General features: G+C 28.3%; 1 protein-coding gene across 2 annotated transcripts in view; it reads right to left on the bottom strand.

Annotated features, from left to right (window-relative positions):
• Window positions 1-786: 786 nt before the first annotated feature.
• Window positions 787-26,404, bottom strand: part of LOC113558815 (zeta-sarcoglycan) — a 129,324-nt gene continuing 103,706 nt past the window's right edge. For both annotated transcript variants that reach the window (XM_026964369.1, XM_026964368.1), the window contains exons 3-9: window positions 23,483-23,595; window positions 15,693-16,149; window positions 7,811-8,000; window positions 6,701-6,823; window positions 5,779-5,851; window positions 4,962-5,085; window positions 787-3,188 (exon numbers count right to left, since the gene is read on the bottom strand). In XM_026964369.1, the coding sequence (XP_026820170.1) occupies window positions 2,919-3,188; window positions 4,962-5,085; window positions 5,779-5,851; window positions 6,701-6,823; window positions 7,811-8,000; window positions 15,693-16,149; window positions 23,483-23,595 (1,350 nt within the window). In that variant the 3' untranslated portion in view covers window positions 787-2,918. The remainder of the gene's footprint in view (window positions 3,189-4,961; window positions 5,086-5,778; window positions 5,852-6,700; window positions 6,824-7,810; window positions 8,001-15,692; window positions 16,150-23,482; window positions 23,596-26,404) is intronic.

Genomic DNA, 26,404 nt, shown 5'->3' with positions numbered 1-26,404 from the left:
TAGTTGTAGTCTAGTTCAATAGGTACCCATAGAAAAAATGTCATGAAACGTATGTTGGTACTCAGTGATACTCTGCTTCACCAGCTATTATAAGTCAACCTGCTTTGTGCCATTTGTTCGTTGCCATTTTATAGTGAGGTGTTATACGAGATACATAATCTTATACGACACCATTTGTATTATATATGTAAGTATATGAACGATAAAATTTTAGTATCATTGATAATAATATTGTACTTACTTATTATACGTTTTTGATGATTTACACGTGCTGTGATATCGTAAAAATTATTTGAGTTACGGTATTAAAATATACTATTGTTGTACAAAATATTTACTCTTCAAGTTTAGCAAGGATCTAAAGTATTAGACTTTTTACCGTTGATTTTAAAAATAAAATTAGTGGTATTGTTAACAATTTCGGTTGTTGAGTATAGGTAGTCATATTAGTGACATGTAAGTAAGAATAATTGATCAAATAAAATTTCAGTCAAAATATATATAATATTATACATTTGATATAAAATATTTATGTACTCAAAAATTATATTAATTGAGGAAAATGTAATATCATAAATATTTGGTATTTCGTGAACATCCATTGACTGCAAGTTGTACGAATGGATTATTGACCTCAATAACAAGCTATTTTCGTTTAATTATTTTATTGAGATACATGAATTAGTGAGTAGAAAAAACTTTTACATTTTCAATATATTACTTGATCAATTATTTTTATCTATCAATTCAAAAATATAAACAAAGTAGTGTATGATCTCAATCAATTTATTTTTTCGTTTTATAATAAATACGTAAAACACAAAACAAGTATAGTACGTATAAGTATATTACCTAGCTATATAATAGCTATATCATTTTGTATATATTTAATACCTACACGACGGAAAACAATACGCACGAGCGTCAACAATTCACGCGAACAATAATATTAGGTATAACATCTCGAGGACACGTCACAAATCAGTTAATCATTATATAATATTATTATTATGTACACATGACGTGGTTTTAAATATTAACAATATAGAAATAATAATAATAATAATAATAATAATAATATTTGCAAATTGCCCAAGTATATTACGTAATATATATTATATTATATAGACTTGTGGCGCAAAACTTCAAGTGCCTAATGTAAATAAATATATAATCATACAACGATAGTTATTCAAATAAAAGCCCTATAATACAAATATTTTATGACGACAACGGCCGAAATAGAAAAAAATAAAATTACGACGAAACAGCAAAAATATTATGTCACAAAATATTTAATACGCACTAGTCGTCAGTCACCGCTTATTGAACTCAGTTTGGGACCAGAGTAGTCCATTAACCGACCGAGGCAATAACATAAATGATCCAAGAATAAAAAGATATAAATATTACGCATTATAAATCGTAATTAAATAATTACATTTGTCTATACAGTTATAAAATATTGTATTTAATATGTAAAATTTGTCGTCCACGAAGTAAAAAAGATTGTTCTTTTTCAAAAATGTTGATTCGAAAAGATATCATTTTTGAAAATATATACATAGATTATTTAAATAAGTAAATAATTTGAAATTAAGTAAAAAAAAGCATTGAAAAACGAATCTGCTTGTTCATGAAAAATTTATGAAATAATATTAATCTTCAAAATATAAATGCGATAAAATCGATTAAATTGTCTAAATAATGTAGTATTATGCCCTTAAAAATATATATTGTCCCAATTAACCAGTATAGTGAGTCCAATAGACGATTTTTTTTCCTATTTACTTGTAAATTGGGATCAGCTGTGAGTCCAACAAACGGCGACTGCTGTATTATATTTCTATATTTTATAGTTACAATACACATAAATTATCAGCGTTCGGAAAAAAAAAACAACAGACGCATGAGAAACATAATGTGACGCATTTATCGCGTTCAACGATGACAACAAACTATTATAATAAGTATAATAACACACAAGATATATCGTTATGTAATAATATCATGGTTCATAATAATAATAACCAATATATAAGCACGTAGTACGCGGTGTATACGCGAATTTTTTATTATTTGGTCGATGTAGTTATATAACGATATACAAGATAATCGTGTACATAACAGGCTATTATAATATTAATATGATAACCATAGAAATATACCTATTATAAGCTAAGATTTTTTTGGACTTGGTCTTTTGACGAACTAATAAGCGTTTAAAATATGTCTTTAGTCGTCATAAAAAAAAAAAAAAAAAAAAAATGATACGGAAAAGGAAAAGATATCTAAAACGTATAAAGCGTGTAATATATAGTATAGCTTCTTTACAAGTTTACATACCTAGTAGACAATAATATAATAATATAATGTGTATAGTTAACCGACGAAGACGTTAGATTTTGACTACAGTTCAGCCGAGCTTCTATAGGCACTAAAATGTTTTATTTTTAATTTTTTATAATCTTTATAGTATCGAAATCAATCGAATTTATTTTGTCTTTTTATGCGCGCGTAACATTTTGATACGAATATTATACGAAGCGGACACAGATAGATCATATATTACAATATGACAATACGATGATATTATTGTTTTCGAGACGAAAATAAAGGTTAAAATATTTGGAAATAGACGGAGACTATAACAATATTTTTCTACACTAAACATGGTTAAGGGTTTATGTACGAACGAACGCGGGAATCGCGCCAATAGAATGTATTGGAATAAAAACTTAATAATGACGTATGATATCGTTGTTAATATTTATACGTTATCGTTGTTATTTTATATACTATATATATATATATATAGTATATAGGTACGATTACGCATTTGGTGATATTGTTATAGGCGCGGTTGACGACTTGCCTGGCAGGCCGAAACCGCGACCACGGTATACACCCGCGGTCGTTCACCGGCAAACCAGACTCTCGTTGTCGGCCGCGCACTGACCGTCTGGTGGCGACATGAACACTTTGCCGTTGCCGCACACGCACAGCTGATACACGCTGGGCAACTTGTCCTCGGCACCTCTCTTTTTCGTGCTGCCGATGGAATTCTGCTGTGCAGTCGACTTGCCGCCGTCCCCGTCTGCAGACATCGCCGCGGCCATATTGGCTGAAGACGTAGTCTTGACCGTCTTCAGTCCCTTGAGAAACACCTTGGCTGCGTCGATTTGTATCTATAACACGATTAATGCATTGGAATGTTATAATGTAATCATTAATTGTTGCTGGCAGTGATGAATTAATCAAATGTGGAAAACGCGAAAAAATCTCAGATCTATGCCAAATTTACCACGGTTTTGTGGTTTTGACATCCCGGGATATGAAAAAATAAGCTATAATATGGTAATTAATATCTTATAAGTAGGGTTGGAACTTCTAGGAATACTTAAAATAATTAAAAATGACAGTATTTATCAATCATTATTTTTTTGATAATATAGATTAGTCTCGTGTGTGTTAAACTATATATATTTTCTTATATAAGTATAACTCTATATTATATATTTTATACATACATGCAATAATACAGAATAATAATAATAATAATATTATAGATAATGGATAAAATGTACAAAACGGTTTTTACATTATAATAATATATCATTGTTTATAAATGTTTTTCAATGTGATAGTAACATTTCATTTAAAACCTTATATGAAATCGTGGTATATGCAAAAATTATATTTGTTGAATCATGTTTGTATATAAATAGTTATTAAAACCTACATGGTTCCTTATAATTCCAGATTCGCGTTGAAACCGTTGACATTCCCTAGAAATTCCCCAAGAATTAGTTTGTACGGTGTACGCTAAATGCATAATCTGTCTCGAACAATATAAATGCTCAAAAGGACGTTTAACATGCTTGTATTTTCTTCTTAGAAATGTAGGAAATATGTGTTAAACAGAACTAATTTTCTCTTGTTAACTTTAATTATTAGAGTGAATTTACCTTTTATTAAATTTGATGGTAAGGATATTATCTATGTTTTTACGTTGGATTTTTTATGATATAATTTATTATTTATTTATGTGTAGATATATTGAAATTTTAATATTTTAAATATTCATAACTTAGGTAAAAATTTAAGTATCGTAAACATTTTACTCTCAAAACACATATAATATTCTTATTTTGAGTCAATAATAGGTCTATCCATTCTAACTTTACAGTTAAAATTACAATAATGGCTATATTGAAAATATTTTTTAAACTATTCTTCTGTTAAGGCGGGTAGCGAATATTATTTATTAGGTAAATAATTAACATTTACATCCAATAATTGTTATTTATTTTTAGTATTGTGGCAAAATAAAATTCATCTGTGTAAATATTAAACAAATCACAAGATTAACCTTGGTATAAAATTATAATAATAGTATAATATTGTCGACATTGTGCCAATGAATTAGTGTTAATATAAAAACTTGCATTTGGAATAAGTTAATAAAATTAATTGACCCATGAATGTAATTTTTATCAAAATAAAACCACCATGATTACTATAGGTATGTTTTTTTGCCTTTTTATGCATTTAATAAAAACAGTTTAACTAAAATATAAGGGAACTTTCCTTTACTCCTTAAATCATAATAGATACTAACGAAAATTAGAAAATTAAAATTGGAAATACTTCATAACATTTCATATTATTTTGAAATGAATTTCTATTTTTTAATTCAACTAAAATCAAATTCATGATTTAGCAAGTCACTGAGAAAAATATAATCTTATTACGATAAACAATAATGTTTTTCGATTATTATGTCTTATAGTTATTTAAGTAAAATATATATAATATACATAAAATTATGATATTTTCAATAAGTTTATTTAATAATTAAAATTAGGTAGTTATATCTTGTATAGATATTTTATATACTAGAAAGATAATAAATTGTTGTATAAGAATTCTAACGAGGTAAAAAAAAAATAAATACACACCGCTCCGGCTATTGACTGCAGCTTGACGTCCATCAGGCACGATACGGTTATGTCACCGGCCCTGGACTCGATAGTCACTCCTTGGGGACCACTCAGCTCGAGTCTCCGGGACGCTGACTCCAGCCTAAATGTATATTACAATAATATATTTTACGAAAAAATAATATATTACACCGACACAAGAATTATTATAATAATTTACTACCGAAACGAACATTGATGAACAGTCAGTACCTGCAGTATTATAATAATACATCATAACTAACGATGGCGAATCTCAGTAGGTATAGCCACATATTTTGATATGAACAATTTTCACTGAATAATATTAAGATAAATTAAAATTTTAACTCAAAATATGTAATTTACACTTGTATAGTTGTTACACTTTTACTAGTTTGTTAAAAATAAGTAAATTATCATCGGATCTAGATGATATGTTTTTTTTGGTTATTTCTCAGTGTTTGATTTGTTTGTTTTAACAGAAGTTTTAAACAATATGGCAAATAAATAAAAACATATTATTGAATGAGTTATTATTGAAATGAAATATTATATTTTAACAAGATTATTTTCTTGTGTTGGCTATTTAGGATTGATATCTAAGTATTTGATATATATTTTTTTTTGAATGAATCGATTTTAATTTTAATATGATAATAATAAAATTGTTTTGATTGCATGTAAATTAGGTATGTCAGCAGATAATAAAATAAAAAATAAATAAAAAATTTACACTTAGTTTGAATGTAAAACTGTTGAGTGTTCACATGATACATTCTATAAATGTATGGAATTTTTTGATAAATATTCTCACCTTAAGTCGTGTCGAGGGTCGGCACGGACCACTGGTGTTTGGACACTGCCTTGAAACACAGCGCCACCAGAACCTGTACGAAGAAGAACATATTATGGTTGTAGAAACATAATATAAGTATACTGCACCACTGCAGGATGATTTCACTTTCAAAAATTAGGATACTATTTTACAATAGTATTCTATGTATTATTTTATTTTATTTTTCACCCATAATTTCTAGGTATAAATAATAAATATTGTTAATTATTACATTTAACAAAATTCTTTACTATTTTATAATATTATTTGAAGGTTATTGAAAAATATTACACAATATTCACTATAATAATATCTATTTAAAATAATTATTTTGTTTTAATGTTTCTAAACATTTTAGGCCGCTAATTTTTAGAGCTAGAATTTAGGATTGTTGTAGTATTTATTATCTCTAGTCGATGAACATAAGTAAACAAAGTTATTGATATAAATGTAATTCAATGGTTATGATTGTTATTTTAATTATTATTATTAAATAAATATTTTAATATTGAAAAAAGTTTACATACTACAAAGCTAACATTTAAAAATGTAATTATTCATGTTTGGATTTTTTACAAGCTTTTAATGTAAATTAAACAGCTTTTTAGTAAGTTAAATTGAGAACATTAGATTAGGTATTAATGATAGTGTGACAATAAATAAAATCATTTCAACGTTATTCTAACTTTATAAATGTTAGGTAGGTGGTTATATACATTTTTAAAATAATATCGTTGGAGACTTGAGCCCACAGAACATTTTACCGATTTACACCACTACAATGTGCTAAATAATTTTTGTGTAACGTTCTGTTCTGTTAAATTATCCACAAAATATATTTTTATCATCACGACCATACACACCAAATTTACGCAAAGCTGATAATAATATTTAACATTACCCGTTACTCGAAGTTCTTGAGCGCCGACTATCACCTTACTTCGATCGGCTGAAAACAGCGTTTCGCCACGTGTATCCGTCACCCTGAAAACGTTCGCTTGTGCGCACTCCAAACCATCTTTAGCTATACATGTGATCAAAATAAATCGTTACTTTTATTTATTACTATAATATACATTTTTGAAAATACTAAATAGCGCTCTGGAGGATGTCATATTCATATGTGTTGTTAACGTCTTACATGCATACAACCTAACAAATTAAAATTCAGTAGAATCCATTATAATATGTTGTTAGCTATAATATTAGAACGGGTTGACCAATTATTAAAGTTAAAGGTTAGAAAATTATCAGTGATAAGTTTTGTTCTCGATATTTTAATATTTTTTACTAGATAAGAACTTTTATTTTTAAATTTGTAATATTAAACATACTTGGATCATAAATGGATCATCTTGTTTAAAAATTAAAACATCGAAACAAATTCAACGCTTCATCACTAATAATGTTCTAATCTTTAACCTTGATAATAGGTCGATTCATTCTAATATTGAAGCGAACAACACGTAATGATTCTAGTTAGTTCTTCTGAACGCAAATTTGCGATATTGTATGTATGTAAGGTGGAGACAGCACATGCAGATGTAGCGTTCTATCAATAACTGAATAACCGGGGACTAATATTATATTTTATAATTCAGTACCCTTGAAGCTAAAAAAATTGGAAAAGTGTTCTAAGTAAAATATATAGAAACCATCAGTTATTGAGCACGTCTAATATCATGTTAACTTAATTAAGACTTTTATTGATTTATTATGTAGACATTTGTAATTGTCGTGTGAAATTAAAATATTGACTTACTTCACCTAACCTAAGCTGATTGCATCGAATATAACATTAGATGAGCAGAATACAAATAAATCAAATGTCTTTTTAAATAATAATAATAATATATGAATAATATTTTTGGTTAGTATCAAAGTATGATTTAATAAAAAATCTCAGCTAGCGTGCGAATGCCAATAATTTCTCACATTACAGGACTGATTTATATACAGCGTGTAGGTAAGTTATATAATACGGTATGGATGTATACTGTAAAGTACTCACTCAATTTGAGACTATTCACTAGGCGTCCCTGCGAATTTCGAGCAGTCAACGTGACGTTAGCAGTGGACTCGATGAGAAGAGGATGCCCGGTCCGTGAGCGTATCGCCGACGCCACCAGCCGGTTGGTGACCAATGTCCGGCCGGATAGCCGGAGGCCACCATGTGTGATCTTCATAGATCCTATGCCCTCCTGTGTCGTAAAATACGTGAAATTATTATAAATAATATTTTCTTGTACATTAAAACATTGCATATTTAGATGATGGGAAGGGGAGGGTGGGAGATAGCTAATTTCGGGTAAGTATTAAAAATTTTTATATATGTTTTGAAAAAAAGATTTTAATGCCAACTTTACATCTCTGTATTAACTACGTACTAAATAAAATAATAAATTAAGTTGATAAATGCATGTCTTCTACTTATTTTTAATATTTTATAAATAAATGTGTGTCTACTTATAATTATCAAATTGCGTATTAATTTTAGATATTTATTTATCGTTTATCAAAACATAATACTTGTATAGTAATAATAGGTTTTTGATTATAAATAAAAATATATCTATATTCAGTGTATACATATTCGTAAAAAATAAAATATAGCAATACACATATTAAACAAATATTAAATAATTCTTAATACTAAAATGCAGTTGTGATTTTTGCTGCCAAATATGTCCAATCATAATATGCTAGAAATAAGAGCCGAAATTATCATTTAATGGAAAATGGTCGATAGACAAGCTGTTTCTTTTGAACACATTTGGATTTTTACTTTTTCAGAACCTGCTTGAAGTATTTGTAACATTCATTGTCTTATAATTTATAATTTATAATGACAAGTATTTACTGATGAGTGATGAGTATCGTTGCGCATCAATATTTATTTATTTATTTAATTTTAATTTCATGTAATGAAATCCTGGGCCCCACTAAGAAGACTCGTGTGGGGACCCAGGAGTTTCTATATAACCATGTTTTGAAAATAATATAACATAATAACATAATAGTACAATAAGCAAAGAATAATTGAGACAAAAAAAAAAAACATAAGAGTGCACATAAATTAACTAACATTAACATATTTATAATATATAGAATAACAATTTATTATTTATCATATAATATATAATTTACATATAATAACTATAGAAAAATTCTTTTCTTAAATGCTTAAAGAGAGAGATTTAGGATGTTATAAGGTATTATGATATAGAAGGTATAGATTATATGGTTTCTAAACAGATTATTAAACAGGGAATTTCTAACTTTTAATATTAAAGTTGCCTTCGCGCTGTTCGTTATTTCGATTTTGACGGTGTACGGATGTGTAGGAATAAAAAATACTGATTTCTAAAAAATTTTAAGCACCAAAATTTAAAAAAAAATATCGGGTTCTAATTTTAATCAACAAAAATTTTAGTATGCTCTAAAAAAAGAAAAAATATTTTAAAACTAAAAATTGTTCTCGACGAACGCCTATACAATCTTCAATTCTTTTTTGTGTCCCATTAGTTTCAAGCAATACAATAACAATAACAATATAAAGTCGCTTAAAGATATCAAAAATATATGTTTATAATTATAATATTATACGTGTCATCGACAACGATGACATCGCAACCACCACCTCACGCGTTACGTGGCCGGTTTATCTATAAAATATATTATGTTATCGTCAATGCGAGTAGCTAACTATATTATGTTATTATAATGGCAATAATAACAACAATGATAACAGCGCGTATCATAAATTACGCGTACGTTTTTCACGCAAGCGACTCTCTCGCCGCCACAATCTATTTCACGCGTTCTCATTAAAATATTCGCCATCGCCAAGCTCCGAAATATGATTACACGAATCTTCTCGCTTTCGTTTGACGACGTTTGCGACGACCATTCAGTCCTCCATGACAAGTACAGTCACGCGTTTTTAACGTGTAAGTAGGTATATATTCTATAATATATATGTATCATTGTGGACAGATTGAATTGCACGAATTCACATGTTTCTCTTCAATTAATTCAATACATATTATTTTTAAGTTATATTAAACTGGCAATGCAAGTAAAATTTTGTTTTCGGTTTGACACATTCAGAAAAGACTGTTCAATGGCTTAATAATTTGAGTATACGTGAAAACAATAATAAACTCGGTGGAGTTGGAAGGCTCGAAATGTTCACTCGACTAAATAGAGAAGAATACTCGGTAGCGCTACTAAAAAAAAAAAAATTAAAAATTACCAAACTCTAAGTGCGCGCTAAAATAAAATATACTGGATTGATAATTTTTAGTTTTAAAACTAAAAATCTTTCATTTCATGTTTATTAAATATATGATTATTTACCTAATTTTTTATCTATATACAGATTTCACAATAAATTGTGTGGATCATAATTCGAAAATATTATAATTCATATTATCTGTAATTTATTAATATTCACTACGCGGTGATGATTTATCTTACACGAAATTATACGGAGAAAACGTATATAATAATACGGTATCATACAATATAATATGTATACGTTACACGTGAAATCGTGAAACATATTATACAGGGAAATTACTTGTCAAAGTTTACACTAACTCGAAAAGTTCGGCTCGTAACGGCCTGTTGGCGCGCTTGTTAACTATACGTAGGTACGGTATAGGTTTAAGATTAATTTCAAAAATTCAGCGCGGCAAAGACAAAATAAATATTTCAGTCCATACGAGCAATATTTCGTATTAACATTTTATACACGAACCGAAGCCGTACTTTGAGAACAGGTGTTAATACGCTTTAGTCTCTGTATTGTACTCCTATTATGATTTAATGGATTTATATATATATATATATTACAAGGAGCGCGAATAAAATAGCCGAAGCTTTTAAAAAATGGGTTTTCCAATGTGTTCAACTGTCGCGGCAACTCTTTCTGTAATACATACGCATTATATTATAGCTGGTAGCTAAGTGCATATAATAATTATGTCGAATACGAAACATTTAGTGGTACGGGATAAACGATTTCCTCAACTCACCAAACAAAAAATATTTTAATATTTTATTTGAATTGCAACAATATAATTATTATTATGGTCGTGTGGAAAATTATAAATTTTTGTTTTCACATCGTGTCGGCACGCCTCTATAGTATGCGTGACCTATAACCTAGGAAACAAATTACATTTTGCGAGACATAATATTATAATCCCTGACGACAATTTTTTTTTCATAATGCTGTTTTGAAATCTGATATTTTCAAATTATTACCGTATAAAATATAATATTATTTAAACATTTTTTTATACTTAAGTATAAATAAATAAAAAAGTATTCATCTAGAGTTTATGTTATTAGGATTTTAAAATGGTGTGACCACAACAATTTGGCCTTAAGGAAAATAAAGCAATGAGTAAAGTATTGAGTAAGTATTTAAGTTACTTTGTTGCTCTTTAAAAGAAATTTATCCAATACTATATAATAGATAATACTGTTCTATTTTTGTTCAATGATTTGGTATAACTGTGTTCATATTTAACAGGTAAAAATATAATAATAATATAATGTTGCGAACCTTGAACATTTGACAACTGTGTTTGAATGCCGAGGACATCACATTACTATTATGTTGTAGCTGTCGCTGGAAGACACTCTCAGCTGTCTACCAACGACAGTAATTTACACACGTCTGTTTCATAATACGACGTGTTCATTCCAATAACAATTATTCAACAATAATAGCGTATAAGAACCTAACGGGTAAATTTAACTCTTAAACACGCGCACAATATTAATTATAATATTATTTGTATTTAATTGGCTAGAATTATAGTGCACCAAAAGTGTGAACCTAGAGGTATACATAACGATTAGTTTCTCGAAGTACACTTATTATACAAAAATATTGACGTTATTCACATTTTTTTTTTATGTAAGCACATAAAATTATAATTTTTACTATTTTTTAACTTTATTCATTTTACCATTAAAATTTTGGAAGTTACCTTTTTTTCACTAACTCTATTTACCTAAACATAAAATATATACAAATCATATAAATTATTCAAAAAAAATTTTTTTTTCATAAGTTGAAATATTCTACAAGATATTATACATATTATTAATTAAAAACTTAAAAAAATATAACAATTAAAAATAATAAAATATAGTACCAATATTTTTCTAACCGAAATCAGCTGAAAAATGACAGGGTTTTAATTGCTATTTGAAAAAAAAATCATTGGCCTTAGTATAGCTAGTTATAACGGATAAATATCAAGCAAAACAATAAATAATTATGTAAAATTTGAAATATGTAAAATTTATATTTCATCTCACAAATACTACTTTAAGTATCATTCTTTTCTATAAACACTAATTCCAATAACAATTTGACTTTCATTTCCGAAGAAAAGCTATTTTTAAGTCGTTGTTGACATCAAAAGCGCTTTCCAATATGTAAAAATACGGATAAACAATACTACGTAATGCTTTTAATTGTCAACTCACTCAAAACACAATTGTAGGTATAATATTTACAAGTTACAATAAGACTAGTTCAGGAAATATTTATTCAAATATTTTTATTTATAATTCTTTATAAGAGTTTTTTAATTTTATTAAAAGTTTATATTGTGTTATTATACATTTTAAAACTTTCAAGTGCGTAGTTTCACATATTTTTTGGTTTTTCAGTCCATAGTAGGTATATTTTATCATGAATAAACACATCTAGTTAAAAAACAAAAATAAAACTATGGCGTACAACGTTTCACCAATGTTTTTGGAACTTGGCAAGTTCCATTGAAACGTTTTAATAATCGTTGGAAACGTTATTTTTTTTATAACTGGAACATTATTGTGTGCAGATTTTAACGCATCTATTTGTGAAGAATACGTAACATACAGCAAATGCAACACGATTTTTTTAGTGCATTTAATTCATAGCATTACATCATGTTACGTGATATAATTTACTATTGATCGAGTATATAATAATATTATATTTGAATATTTCGGTTCAAAAACGCGTTTTGTCAACAAATCAAGATATTAAAAGTATTCCATGGCATTATAATATTACGGAAATAGGCGTAATGTAGGTAATCAAAAAACGTAAGGATACCGCTGCGATCATTATACCAATGTTATACACAGTTTGTTTTACTATACCACACCGGCGTTAATTTTTTAATTTAAAAAAAAATATATATATATATAAACTGGTACATTTAAATTTATTACATAGCATAGATACTTATAATTTACCACTATTTCGGTCGATTGCACGACGGTTTTAGTTGTCGTCATTGCGTGCTGCTGTTTAAATGTTAATTGATAAGTTAGGTCTTGGGCGTGGAATGGTTTAAACTGTTTAAAGATGAATTTTAAAGTTGAAGTGCATAATTAATATTATACAAATACCATCATTCTTACTTTCATAATTTATTACATAAAATTTAAACGTTTAGTAAGAAGTATTTATAAAATCAACGGTATAAATTACAAGTAGGACACATAGTGAAAAAAATAAAAATAAATAATGAGAGAGTATCTTAAATTTTCTGAAACTAAAATTACATACGCACCAAAATAATTAATAGTCACCAACAATACACAATTAAATATAAGAAACTATCTAATATATATATATATATAGGTATTTAATACTATGCGAGTAGTATAAAATTGTTGTAATATTTGAGTACTTAGCACCACTAAGCCAGATTCATGATGACTATGTTATGCTTAAATGTATAATGTTGTGCAGATTGTAATATTTTCAGATAATGGATTTAAATGAAATAACTATACGTAATTTTAAGTTTATGCACATCATATGCAATATGGTTTCCACGTATAAAAGCTACAATGACATGTATCTTATTTGGCAAGAAATGTCATAATAAAAATATTAATTAATTTATTAGTTTGAAATATATTGTAAAATACTAAAATAAGAAAATAAGAAAAGTCAGACGTAAAAGTTCGAATAAAATGTACTATATGAAAAACTTCAATTATCTACGCAAAACTGTACTAAATATATTTTCACATAAGCATATAAAGAAGGTAATATAAAATAAACTTTGATAGGACTCAACAAACTGTAGGGATGACTAAACTGTTTTAGAGTGGTTTAGTGGGATACACTTAGTGTAAGATGCTAACACACAATTTTGAGTAAGTATAGTACTACAGAATGCAGTATAAAGTTAATAATAATTTTGCCTTAGTAGTGCAACTATATCATGTATTATGAAAATTCGTTGTTATCATTATTATTTGTATATATTTATTGAATTATTGCATTAAGTATTTGAAATCTATGATTGAAAAAAGACAATTTTTCAAATATTATTCAAGAATATTTTAAGTTTTATATTTCAGACATAAACTAACAGTATAATCCAATATAAATATGATTTAAGAATAGTGTTACACAAATGTAAAGTGAAATGTTAAATAAAAAAATTGTCAATTCAATTATTTAAAATAAAAATAATTTGATTCTGAACAAATATTTAAGTTTATTAGCATTATTTTTGGGTTAAGTAGACATTTTTTTTTATATTTCAATCATTATGATAATAATTATATCCTATGTAATTTCTAAATAGTATATAAATATGTATAGGTACCTTCTATTGTATAATCTATAATAACTTAAAATAGTCGAATATATTCAAATTTAGTTTCGATTCATGCTCTACAGTATACATAATTGTAAAAAAAAAATTATTTAATTTTTCTAGAATTATATTAATACTATGAATTGGGGAAAGCTCCCATGATAATGTACTCGTATATTTAAATACGAAGTGTAAAATGGAAATAAAAATGATAAAATATATTATGTTTTTCAATATGTAAGCGTATTCAAAGGTTTTAATGAAATAAAAAATGACTTGAGTAAATTAAGGTAAATCTACGCTTGAAATGTTAGGTTTTAAATTAATGGTAACTAATCGATTTATTATTTATAAATTCAACTAGAAAATTTTTAAATTAGTAAATAGATAAAAATGTTGACTTAACTTAGTGAAAAAGAAAGTTACTTCATTTTTATACTACACAATTTGTTACAAATAAGTCGAATAGTAAGTGGGAGGCATAGGTGGGGGGAGGGAAAATACAATTATAAGAGTGACCTAGTAAAGAGTTTCCCATATGAAGGAACTTCTACATAATTTTAGTAATTATTATAACTGAAGAGAAATTAAGGGAATCAGGACAATGGTAAGCTTAAATAAAAAAATTACTGATCAAAAGTGCATGCTAAAGATTTAAGGTGATTATTATACGTTTGCTTAATTTAATCGAGATACATTCGTGGTTTAAAACTCAATTGTAAGAAAAACTTAATTGATTAGTTTGAACTACAGTAAATTTGATATACGCGTGTATATGTACGATAAATTTACTTGTAAATATCTTTAGAAAATTAACCGAATGATTCGCTTAATAATTTTGAAAAAATTAGTTTTTAAACTGTTATAGTCGTCATCTCAACAGATTTTCATGTAAGGTGATTTTTTAAGTATGCTCACCATATTGTTATGCTTAAATTATGCATACACCCAAATTTTGATTTTTACACAGTTTCAAATTGTTAAGAAACAACGTTTTTATTAAAAAATTATATTTTAAAATTATTTTTTTTTTATTTTTTTCCTTTTTGGAATGACAACATAGAGTTTTAATTCCATATTCCAAAGCAGAAAAATTTTTCGAGTATTTCGATACATAAAAATCGAATTTAGGGCGAGTATAGTTTATGAGTCATATGACGCATTCAAAGTTTAGATGTGCGAAGTGGAGTGGTACGGGGTTACCCCGCAAAATGTTTATATGCCCGTCAAAAAGTCATGAGATATATATTTTATAATTACCGACGTGAACTGCGTGACTCGGATGAACCAGAGCGTGAGCGTGAGGTTGACGACGACGACGGCCAGCAGGCAAGCGAGAAACACGTACAGAGCGTGTGTCTTCCACTTAGACGGGGACTTGGGCCTTTTGCCGACCGGTAAATGTCTGTCGACTTGTGCGGCGCGACGGACGTTCGGGTCGTGCGCGGACACCGCGGCGCCGGACTTCTGCTGAAAAGCGTTCGTCTGCTGCAGGTGCTGGTGGTGTTGCTGTTGCTGATTGTGAGGTAGTAGAAACTGTTGCTGTTGCTGCGGCGTCGGCGTGTCCGCGACCGCCGACGAATCGTACTCGACGATGTCCGCGGACGACGCGGGCCACTGTCTGTGACCGCCGCCGACAGCCGCGGTCGTGTTCCCGTCGCCGTCGTTACCGTTACCGTAGACGTAGTCGTCCATCACGGTTGCCGTGCCGGTCCTCCTGTGTCCCAAAAAAAAAACCATGACATTTTTTAGTAAATAATCAAATTTAAAAAAAAAAAAAAAATTATATCGGAAGCTGTGTCACAGTAGTGATAGGCGTGGACGATTATTGGGTTTGCTTAGATTCTAGTTAAATAGTTATAATAGTACGCCACGAGAAAACTATGCTAATCAAGACAATAGGGCGTTAACAAGTTAACAAATTCAAGTTAAGTTATAAAGGTATACAACGGTTTAATTTTTTTTAAATCTTACTTCTAAGTAAATATCGAGGTAAAATTGTTTTTATGGTACGTAATTATACAATTAGTCTTAGCAAAAAAATAATAATAATCGTACCTAAATATTATTTATAATGTCAGGTATTAAATAAATATGATACTAAAATATAGACTGTCACGTCGAAGTCACTATTCTCGGTTTTTGGATTTCAATAAGCATTAAAATAGCGTAAATAAATAGCACTGTACACATGAATTACCATGATAAATCACAAACTGTGCTATTAGATCTCCATTCAATTACAAAAACATTACCAGATAACTCTATTCGACAAATATATATTGGAGCTGTGAATCAGATTTTGACCGAATTAATTTTGTAATTAAAAAATGAGTAATGCTACTGACGCGGAGACTTGAATTTCTCACCTGGAGTATTTAATCGAAATATTTCTAGACATGGTATATATTTAAAAATACTTTAATATTTTTTGTAGTATGTGCGATATGCCTTATGGTTATAGACTTTAAAGACATTTGAAATAATCGATTTTTTTAGTTGTTATTTATTTATTTATGCTAACTTTTTTGTTAATAAGCAATTAAGCTTGAACATTTAATAATAGGTTATTTCTATACATTTTTTCTTAAAAAATATCAAAAATACTCAGTCACAAAGTTTAAAGATCAAATGTTTACACGGTAAACTCGTCAAAATCACGAAAATATTAAAATAATTTTGTAGCTTAAACGTGTTTAATTTCAACACCTAAAGCTGTAATTCAAGATTCCAACTCCAGTAGTCGTAAAAAAGAGTTTGGAATAAAACTACATAAATTTATGATACTGTGTGATTGAATGTTAAAATGTGATGGCATTTTTATTCAAATATTAAATAATGATTTCTCCTCAAACAATTATTGCCATTTTCTTTTAATTTAATAAAAATATTACTCGTAGAGATTTGGAATTATTACTTAAATATTATTATTCACTACATGTTAGTATACTGCACAGTTAATATTTCTAAATATTTAAATTAAAACAATTTTAGCTTTATTTAAATTGTTCTTTAGGTGTTGATAAAAATATTTAGTTAACAAATCGCTTGAAAATTTAACACAAAATTTCACATGAGTTGTTTTTGTCTAAAAATGTGGAAAATACGTCCACAATTTTTTTAAATTTTTTTATAATTGTTTTCAGGTGAAACGGCCCAGTAGGTCAAGATTTGGTGTACGTTAATTTATATATAATATAACATATTATAAAAATAATTAATTTCTGATTATTGCTATTTAATTTTTTGACATTTCAATAAACGAAGTGAATTAGACAATTTATCGCACTATTTTTAGACTTTACAAAAAAGTAGTAAGACACTATTTTATGTTGTACGTATATTGTATATTGTTGATTTGAGGTTTTCTTTTACACTTAACTAGTTATAAGATTCATTTTTTTGAAATTTCCGTTGAAAGGATTCCCGGTGTCCTTTTTACAGTTTATGGCCAGGCGAAGATAGGGGATCGTACACATCACAATTCTTTTTTCTACTTTTCCGATGAACCTATTTAATAATTTATCAATTATTTGAATACAGTTATTCCAAATATTCTCCTTCCCTAGGATGTCGATTCATTGATCTATCTTTCTATTTTCGGGGACGAGAGGACACTCTTGGTTTTTTTTCTCAAAGAGCAATATGTCTGGTTATTTCTCTAGTAATATATTATTTGAAGTTCAATCTGGGTTTGTACATTAAAAAATATTATACACTTGCACTGACTACTATTGGTATGGACAGGACTGTTTACTTTAACGGGAATTAGAGTCAAAATAAGGTGATGGGAATAATAACACAGCACTTGTGGGCATAACGAATACGTTCGGCTTAAATTAAATAGGTTTAATTAATAATACCATTCGATTCAAATCATCACGGTTGCTATACACGGAAATTAAAAAAAAAAAAACGAGTATAATACAAATGCCTATACAATATATAATATAGATTTTTCGATTTTTGTCACTGGGCGCGAAGCTTTTCAATACTATCATTTTCACAATGACGTAATCCCGTCGTACGGCATATCGTAATCGCCCGCCGCAAAACATGTATTTCCGACATCGGGGAAAAATCCTTAGAATATTTCAGTTCTGGTACGAACAATGTCTATTATATTATACGAGTGCGATAGGTAATAACATGAGGTCTAACCACACACGACCGACCAACGCAGATAACAATAATAATAATGCTACCTACCGCTATACACGTGCGTTATGATAGATACACCCGTGGGCACGTTATACGGGCACGCGACATAATATATTATAGTGTGTATTCAATCATCGGCGTAGTGGTCTTCGACGAATGCTGCGAGTCGCGAGCGGACAACGACGACGACGACGGCGACGATCAATCATCATCGGCGCAAGTCGTTTACGGCCGTATATATATATATATATGTGTGTGTACGGAGCACACGGACCGTACATTATGTGTATTTACATATAGGTAAGTGTGTATAGTAAGTATATAGTGTAGTCGGACTCGAGGAAATCGCCTCCCGCAGAGCACTCGACTCTTGAACTGCAGCTCACGTGCACAATGCTGTACGCGGGATACGCGCCTCGTATTATTATATTACGTACAATGGGCGTACGCGACCGAGGTATATGCGCCGTCGTCGTTAGGGCCGCGGCTGGCGGTTGGTGTGGTGCAGGGAGCGGCAGGGTTATATTATGCCCATTCAAATACGTTTTCCCTCTTTGACGTGACGTTTTATGTAAAAAAAATCACCGGAAACTGTGGCGAGGAGGGCATTTTCTTTTTAATAGCGTGGATACGATATATATGTATATTATTATATACGGGTGCGTGTTTAGTGGAAAAGGTTGTTTAGACCGCACACAAATATGTACGTGTGAGAGTATGTATATATAGGTGTTATTGTCGGTGGGGTCAACCGACGATGTATTATTATTATGAATATGTCGATACGGTCGATGAAGACGGATGGACCATGTGTAGCGGCGGCGGCTGTCGAATAGTACTGTAGCTGTATATATATATATATATATATATATCCGCGAGTTCCGTTTACCACGTGTACCTGGTATATTTATTATATATGTTATATATTGTAATAAGCAGCGAGAAAGTGAGTTTTTAAAAGCCTTCCCACAATACTCATTGTTGCCCTTTTACTGTTACGTTTATTTATATATTATATTATAAGATACGAGTGGGCGATGAATGGGAACCAGAGAAGCACGAAAGTTATGCACACACTGCACGTCGTACCACTCATACTTACATACATACAAACACACTCTATTATAACAAAGAACCGATATTTTAAAATACGTATTTATGTATTTTACTATAGCGATTACGAATTAAATAATAATCCTATGGAACTTGATGTTATTATATATTTATTATTATCGTATCAGACGTATCGGTATATTTAGAATGAAAACGCGTTCATGAGCCACAAACGTTTCAGTGATTACTGATCACTTATATACTGGATATTGGATATTATTACGTTTAAGTAAAAGTTTTTTTTTTATTTTACAGCTGATTTTTTTACATTAGATAATAAAATTAGTTATTTTATACGACCCAATTATTTACACATAACGGTTTTTCTTGATTGTATAAACGTACTTAAGTTACTCAACGTTTTATTTAAATAATGTCATACAATCAACGATCATGTGTGTTTATTTTTTTAAGAACGTAAACAGGAATCGTGTGCCTTTGAAAAAAAAAAAGTGTACGTGAACATGAATGAACAATATTTTTACGAATAGAACTTGAACTAATTCAATTTTTAAATAAAATTTTTGAACAATGATACGTACCCTACTAATATATATATATTAGTAGCGGACAGTAAGTTAAATACAGGGACGTTACCTAGAAAGAAATTATTTTTGTTTAGCTGGGGGAATTGGAATATAATAAATATTTTTATTATTGTATTTAAAAATATAGGAGACGAAACTTTTTTCCTAGAAAAATTTAATAAACATCATAATATAACTTAAAGTACGAGTACTTTAAGTTTTATATAATAATTGTAAAATTATTGAAAATATATAAAGTTTTAATAAGTATTATTATTATACTAATATTCATAGTATAATAAGGAGAACAATTTTAAATGGACATATCGTAATTTATATGTATAGTCGTTATATAAAAAACACATATAAAAATAATATTGAAGCACAAGAATAATGCTTTAAAAAAAAAAAATGTATCCCTTTACCTATTTGGCCATATTAATTTTCCGTTTTTTTCTTTTGAAGTATTTATAAAATTTCAGTTTAACATAATATTTTTATTAAATTGGTATTTTAAGCAACGTACATATCGTTTATTGCATAGATATTTTTCATTAAAAATCGTTAGAAGTTTAAATGATAGGGTACACCCTACACAAAAGTAATGGTCTATTATTTGACTCGTCATGACTATTTAAATGTTCTTCAATACACGTGTATTTATATTATTTATAGCCTTTTATCGTTTTGTCTGTCAATATCTATTTAACTAACGTACATATTTAAATTGAAAAAATTACGTATTTTATACTTAATTTTTACTACATACACCTAATATTTATACTGCGATTTTTCTGGCTTTTATTTCATATAATATATACAAAATATCATGTTATTACATATTTTAATTTACTTTTAAATACGCAAGATGAATTATTTAACAATCCATAATTATGCTAATTTTCCAAGTGAGGTACATGCATGTCTTAAATATTAAGAAAACTACATTTTTAAAAAAAAAAATTATAATTTCTTAGCACTATCTTACTTCGACGACAATAAAAATATATATTATATTTTTTTAGTTCAATAATTAGAAGTAAAAAATCTTTATAATAATGTTGATTTGTTTATATACGAATTAAAAATATATAAGTGGGTTGTTATTAAAATAAAAATATAAAAAACTACGATAATAAAGTGGTCAGATATTAATGTTTTTATTGAAAAAAAAATATAATATTTTAATATTTAAATTACACATAACGTTGAAAAAAAAAATGTTTAGTATAAATATGTTTCCCAGGATATTTGTACATAATAGGTGATGATATAAGGGGATAATAGTTTCGATGGTGGAGACCGGTGGGAAAAATCAAACATTAATATCTTTTTGGTCATGGTGGAGGTTACCTTGAAACTTTTATTCCAACAGAATATTAATAATAATAACGATACGGTAAATAGAATTTTTAAGTATTCACAAAGCCATACTATCATGCCAGATAAAAAAGAAATAACCAAAACCACAGGAGTGTAGTACTTTAGTGTTTACATTTTATCTCAAACTTTACCGACGACCACAAAATAGTTTTCCTTTTCACTGTATTTATATAATATAATGTAGGCGTGTTGTACGCTATATGGCTTTAGCTTTTATTATATTATTATGCGGTCAACAGTTTGTTTGCAGTACCGATCTACTTACATACTATACTATGGTAGGTGGTGCATATTGACATTTAACGAAATATTATAAATTATTATATATAAATTGAGTACACAGATCGCGGTGGGTCGCTTATTGCGAGTTAATATCAGAGAGAGAGAGAGAGAGAGGAGATGAAACATTCTTCTGTTATTAATATATCCGAGATGTTTATAATATATAGGATTTAACTGAAAAAACCAACAAATGTAATTAAAACTATGTCAAACTTTTATCAAATTTTAAAATAAGGTCTTATCTCTAACTTCTTTATAAATACTTTGCCATTATAAACAGATAACGGTAGTCGGTAATAAAACAGGATTAACGAACTATAATAATATAATTTAATCCATTGGTATGTTATATATAATCCGAGATACTTGAAAAAAAATAAAATCATAACAGACTCAGAAATTATTTAGAAGAAATTTGGAAATTTATTCTTGTTTCTCAACAGTGTGGTTGTAAAAAGGTCAGGGAAATAGAAACAGAAGTTACTATAGAAAATGTGACTGAAAAAAAAATTGATAATTTACCTAGATAAACACAACAAGACCATACATTTTATTTTAAGATCTAAGTAAATCTTTTAATAGTATATCACAGTATCACACATGATTCCAGTAAACACTTTAACTTTTAAGTTCTTTCGGGATAACTGTACATTAGCATACCTACACACATCTTTTTTAAATCATAAGTACTTAGAAGGATTATCCTAGCTGCAGGTTAGAATAGAAATATATCTAGTGACGTACGTTGGATGCAATTGTAGAGTAAATTCCTCCACAGTTCTATCACCAATTCTTTATAATATTATTATAAACGCATTTGTACTATTATAGTATTATATGTGTATAATAATATCCAAATGCCTTGTATAATTTGAGAATATTGTACACTTGGCCCGGTTAGTATTTAAATTTACCGTCTTTACAGCGGACCGTAGTAACATAATAATAATATACATTTAACAATATTAAGCAAAACAAATATATAACACACGTTTTAGGCGCACATAAATCATGCACACACGTAAAACGTCATAGTCTGAATTAGAATGATTCTGGGACCATGAATTCACAAGGTTGTTGAAATAAATATTTAAAAAAATGATTGATTCATCTGTTTCTTAAAAATAAAAAATAAAAATTGGAAAAATTGACTATTATTATTATCCTAATTTATAATTTGTTTGATTTTCCGGTGCTAAACTGTTTAATTAATTTTAATTTATACACCATTTTCAATTATTATTTTGTAATACCTAATCAAACGCGTATTAATATATTCTCAAAATTAGTAATAATAAAATAAGTTACTCTACCGAAATCCATGGCTACCATACTAATTAGTAATTACAGTTTTATAAACTCATACATTGTCCATATACATGTATATGTATATGTATATTGTACTTACGTGTATTATTTAAATATATTAATTTTAGGTCTAAGGAAGTTGGTGAAAAAAAAATCAACGAAAGATAGTTTGTCAAAAACAATTTTTCAAATATCAATTCGAAAATTATATAAATTTGATCAAAGTAGTACTTTCCATCAAGAATTATTGTCCAGGTACCATAAATATTGTGTTACCTGGGCATTGTTTTTGAACGGAAGTAATCAGCTGTTGATCTGCCACCGTACACATCGTTTTCTAGTCCAATCCCACCGTTGTGGCTTACCGCAGATTCTGCAGTAGAATGTATCTGTAAAAAGTAAAAATATATGAAACAAATAAGTTAAGCACGATCTGTTTCAATATAATCAATAAAGAAAATTCTTCTGTTAGACGTTTGAGGACGTTCGATAGCGATATTTTGCTTTATATTAAAAACATCAATAAGGTGGGCAGTAGATATACTATACATAATTAATATTGATCTTAAGTGAATGTCAAACAAAATGTTTATTATTTAATATTAATAGTTAACACACACATAAAGTGTAACAACATTATTATGAAATTAATTATAAAATGAAATAATAATAAATTCATCTTTATCAAAAGTTTACCTTTAAGACATAGATTGTTTTTTTTTTAGCGAACCAAAAACATTCTACCAACTTGATTATGTTATTTTTAAAATTACACCCATATTTATAAATTTAAAAATATTGAAATTTATATTTAGTACATAATCGTGTTATATTAGAGACTCCTTTTGTGTTCGTCAAATACGCGCAAATATATGCAATATGGTCAAAAAAGTACACACCGAAAAAATACAAAAGTCCTCACAAAATATTGTTAGATTTAATATATAATACTTTTCTATTTCTGAAATATTAAAGATAGTTTTATAATAACTAATTGTTTTTATTGATAACATAAAAATATATAACAAGATGTTCGTTGTTATATATAGCCATAAAAAAAAAAAAATAAGTTAAGAAATTGAGGAGTAATTGGACTGCATCCCAGTGGTGTAAAAACTTAACTGTTCAAGTAATACTTGTATATTTTTAATTAATTAAAATTCTTATTTTTAAATAAATTCAGTACAAATTAAACGAGTTTGTACTATGATTCGGTTTTCATCTATAATTCACAGTAAGATGTTATATAATATGGTATAACGTCGAAATTTACATTTCTGTTTTCACAAGTGTATTTCGATAGCTACAGTTTTTCAACACTTCTAAAATAAATAATCCTTATTGCGCCTATAACCGTACATAATCGTGCTCTTAGATAATTAAATGTTATACAGACAAGATTGGACCCCCAAAAAGGGTTAAAAAAAAACTAAAATTATATGTGTCGCCGAAGCCAACCACTGTATCAATAGGAGCCCGACGGTGCAAATACGTTGATGTTATAATATTATAGTTGATATATTTCAATATCAACTTAAAATATTCGAATCAGCTACCGTATATTTTTTAAATACTATATGAAAATCGATAAATCGATTAACAATACAACATTATGTTGTTTTAATATGTTTTTCATATATTATAATAAGTATTTTGCAATAAGATTATGCAATTATATAAACATCTGAAATGGTTTTTATTTTTAAAAAGTCTACTTTCATAAGATCTGTACACTATAGTATGTATAGTCTGGTAGTATAATGGTGTTTCTATATGCATTTTGATGAGTGGGCGAACTTGAATGTAAATTATATTTAAATGTTAGAAACAAATTTCTACCACGTGTTTTGTCTCTATTTTGAATCATATTATGTATACCTATAATAAACCTAACCATTTTACCTTTTTAGATTATTACGTGTATGAATCAATCATGATAATATTATTGAATTATTATTATAATTCTTTAGTTGGATAATATAGTATAATGTCATTTATAGGTAAATATGCTCGGACGATGTTTCGTGTCACAATAAAATAATTTAAACACGTCGTAGTTGAATAATAATTAAAATTGTTTATGCGGTATCACAAAAATAATAGATAAAACAATAATAATTTGAAGTATAACTTAATATACGAATAATATTAACTAAATTATACTTGTAAGACTTGCCTAGGATCTCTAATAGATTGGCATTGGTATGATGCATGATTATATTTCAGACTTTTGCAGCATTAATGTAATACAGAACATTAAAATGATAGAGTTTTTAAATTTTCCTGATCTTTCAACGCAAGCTTTTCTCAGTCTTGTAGTTTGCCACTGTTTAATTCACCCCATAATTAAAATATTAATTACTAATTTCTTTTCTTACTTTTAAAAAGCAAATTAATTTTTCAGACAACCAATTTACAACAGTCTACCTACTATAATTATTGTTATGTAAATAATAATAATAATAATAATAATATATTTTATAAATTATTAATAATGTAAGTCCTTTTTACCATATAGTAAACCTGATATAATTTTTTTTCAAGTCAACCTCACCACTATAGTTATATGGATTTAAGGCACTCGAGTGACTACAGACAACTATATATAATCAACATTGACAAGATGTGACAAGTGTTGTTTATAGTATACCGATTGCGGCCCGGCTGTACTATATGGTTACAAGGTTCATCGACGAGTGTAATGGTCGCTATTGGCACAATAACTAAGAAACAATAATATTTACACGTCATTATAGGATAGAACAGCTGCGTGATGATGATATTATTATTATCGCCGATTGGAGCCGTCGCCGTTGTCGGAAGTGCCGCCGCCGACGCGTTGATTTTAACGCATTTTTCTCGCTCACCCGCGCTTTGTTTATCTGCGCAAATAGACCACGACGACGATGACGACGTGTTATTACAATATCGCTGTGTCATTTATTCCTTTATCCGTTTCAAATATTATTATTATTATTTATGGCGTACTTCGAAGATATCTTCTATTTTGGCAAACGTCCGAAACTTTATTTAGTAAAAAAACATAATCGCGCGGGGGGGGGCGAGAGTAAAACTATATTCTATTGCGACATCAGCCTGCAACCGTATGAAATAAAATATTAAATATCAAAACATAATAATATTAATAATCAGGGCTCGTGTAACTACCTAACCTCGGTGCACTAAAAAAATAAAAAC

Source organism: Rhopalosiphum maidis, chromosome 3, assembly GCF_003676215.2.
Source record: "Rhopalosiphum maidis isolate BTI-1 chromosome 3, ASM367621v3, whole genome shotgun sequence".
NCBI lineage: Eukaryota > Metazoa > Arthropoda > Insecta > Hemiptera > Aphididae > Rhopalosiphum > Rhopalosiphum maidis.
Note: the sequence above shows the minus strand (reverse complement) of the source record. Positions and strands in the feature narration are given on the sequence as shown.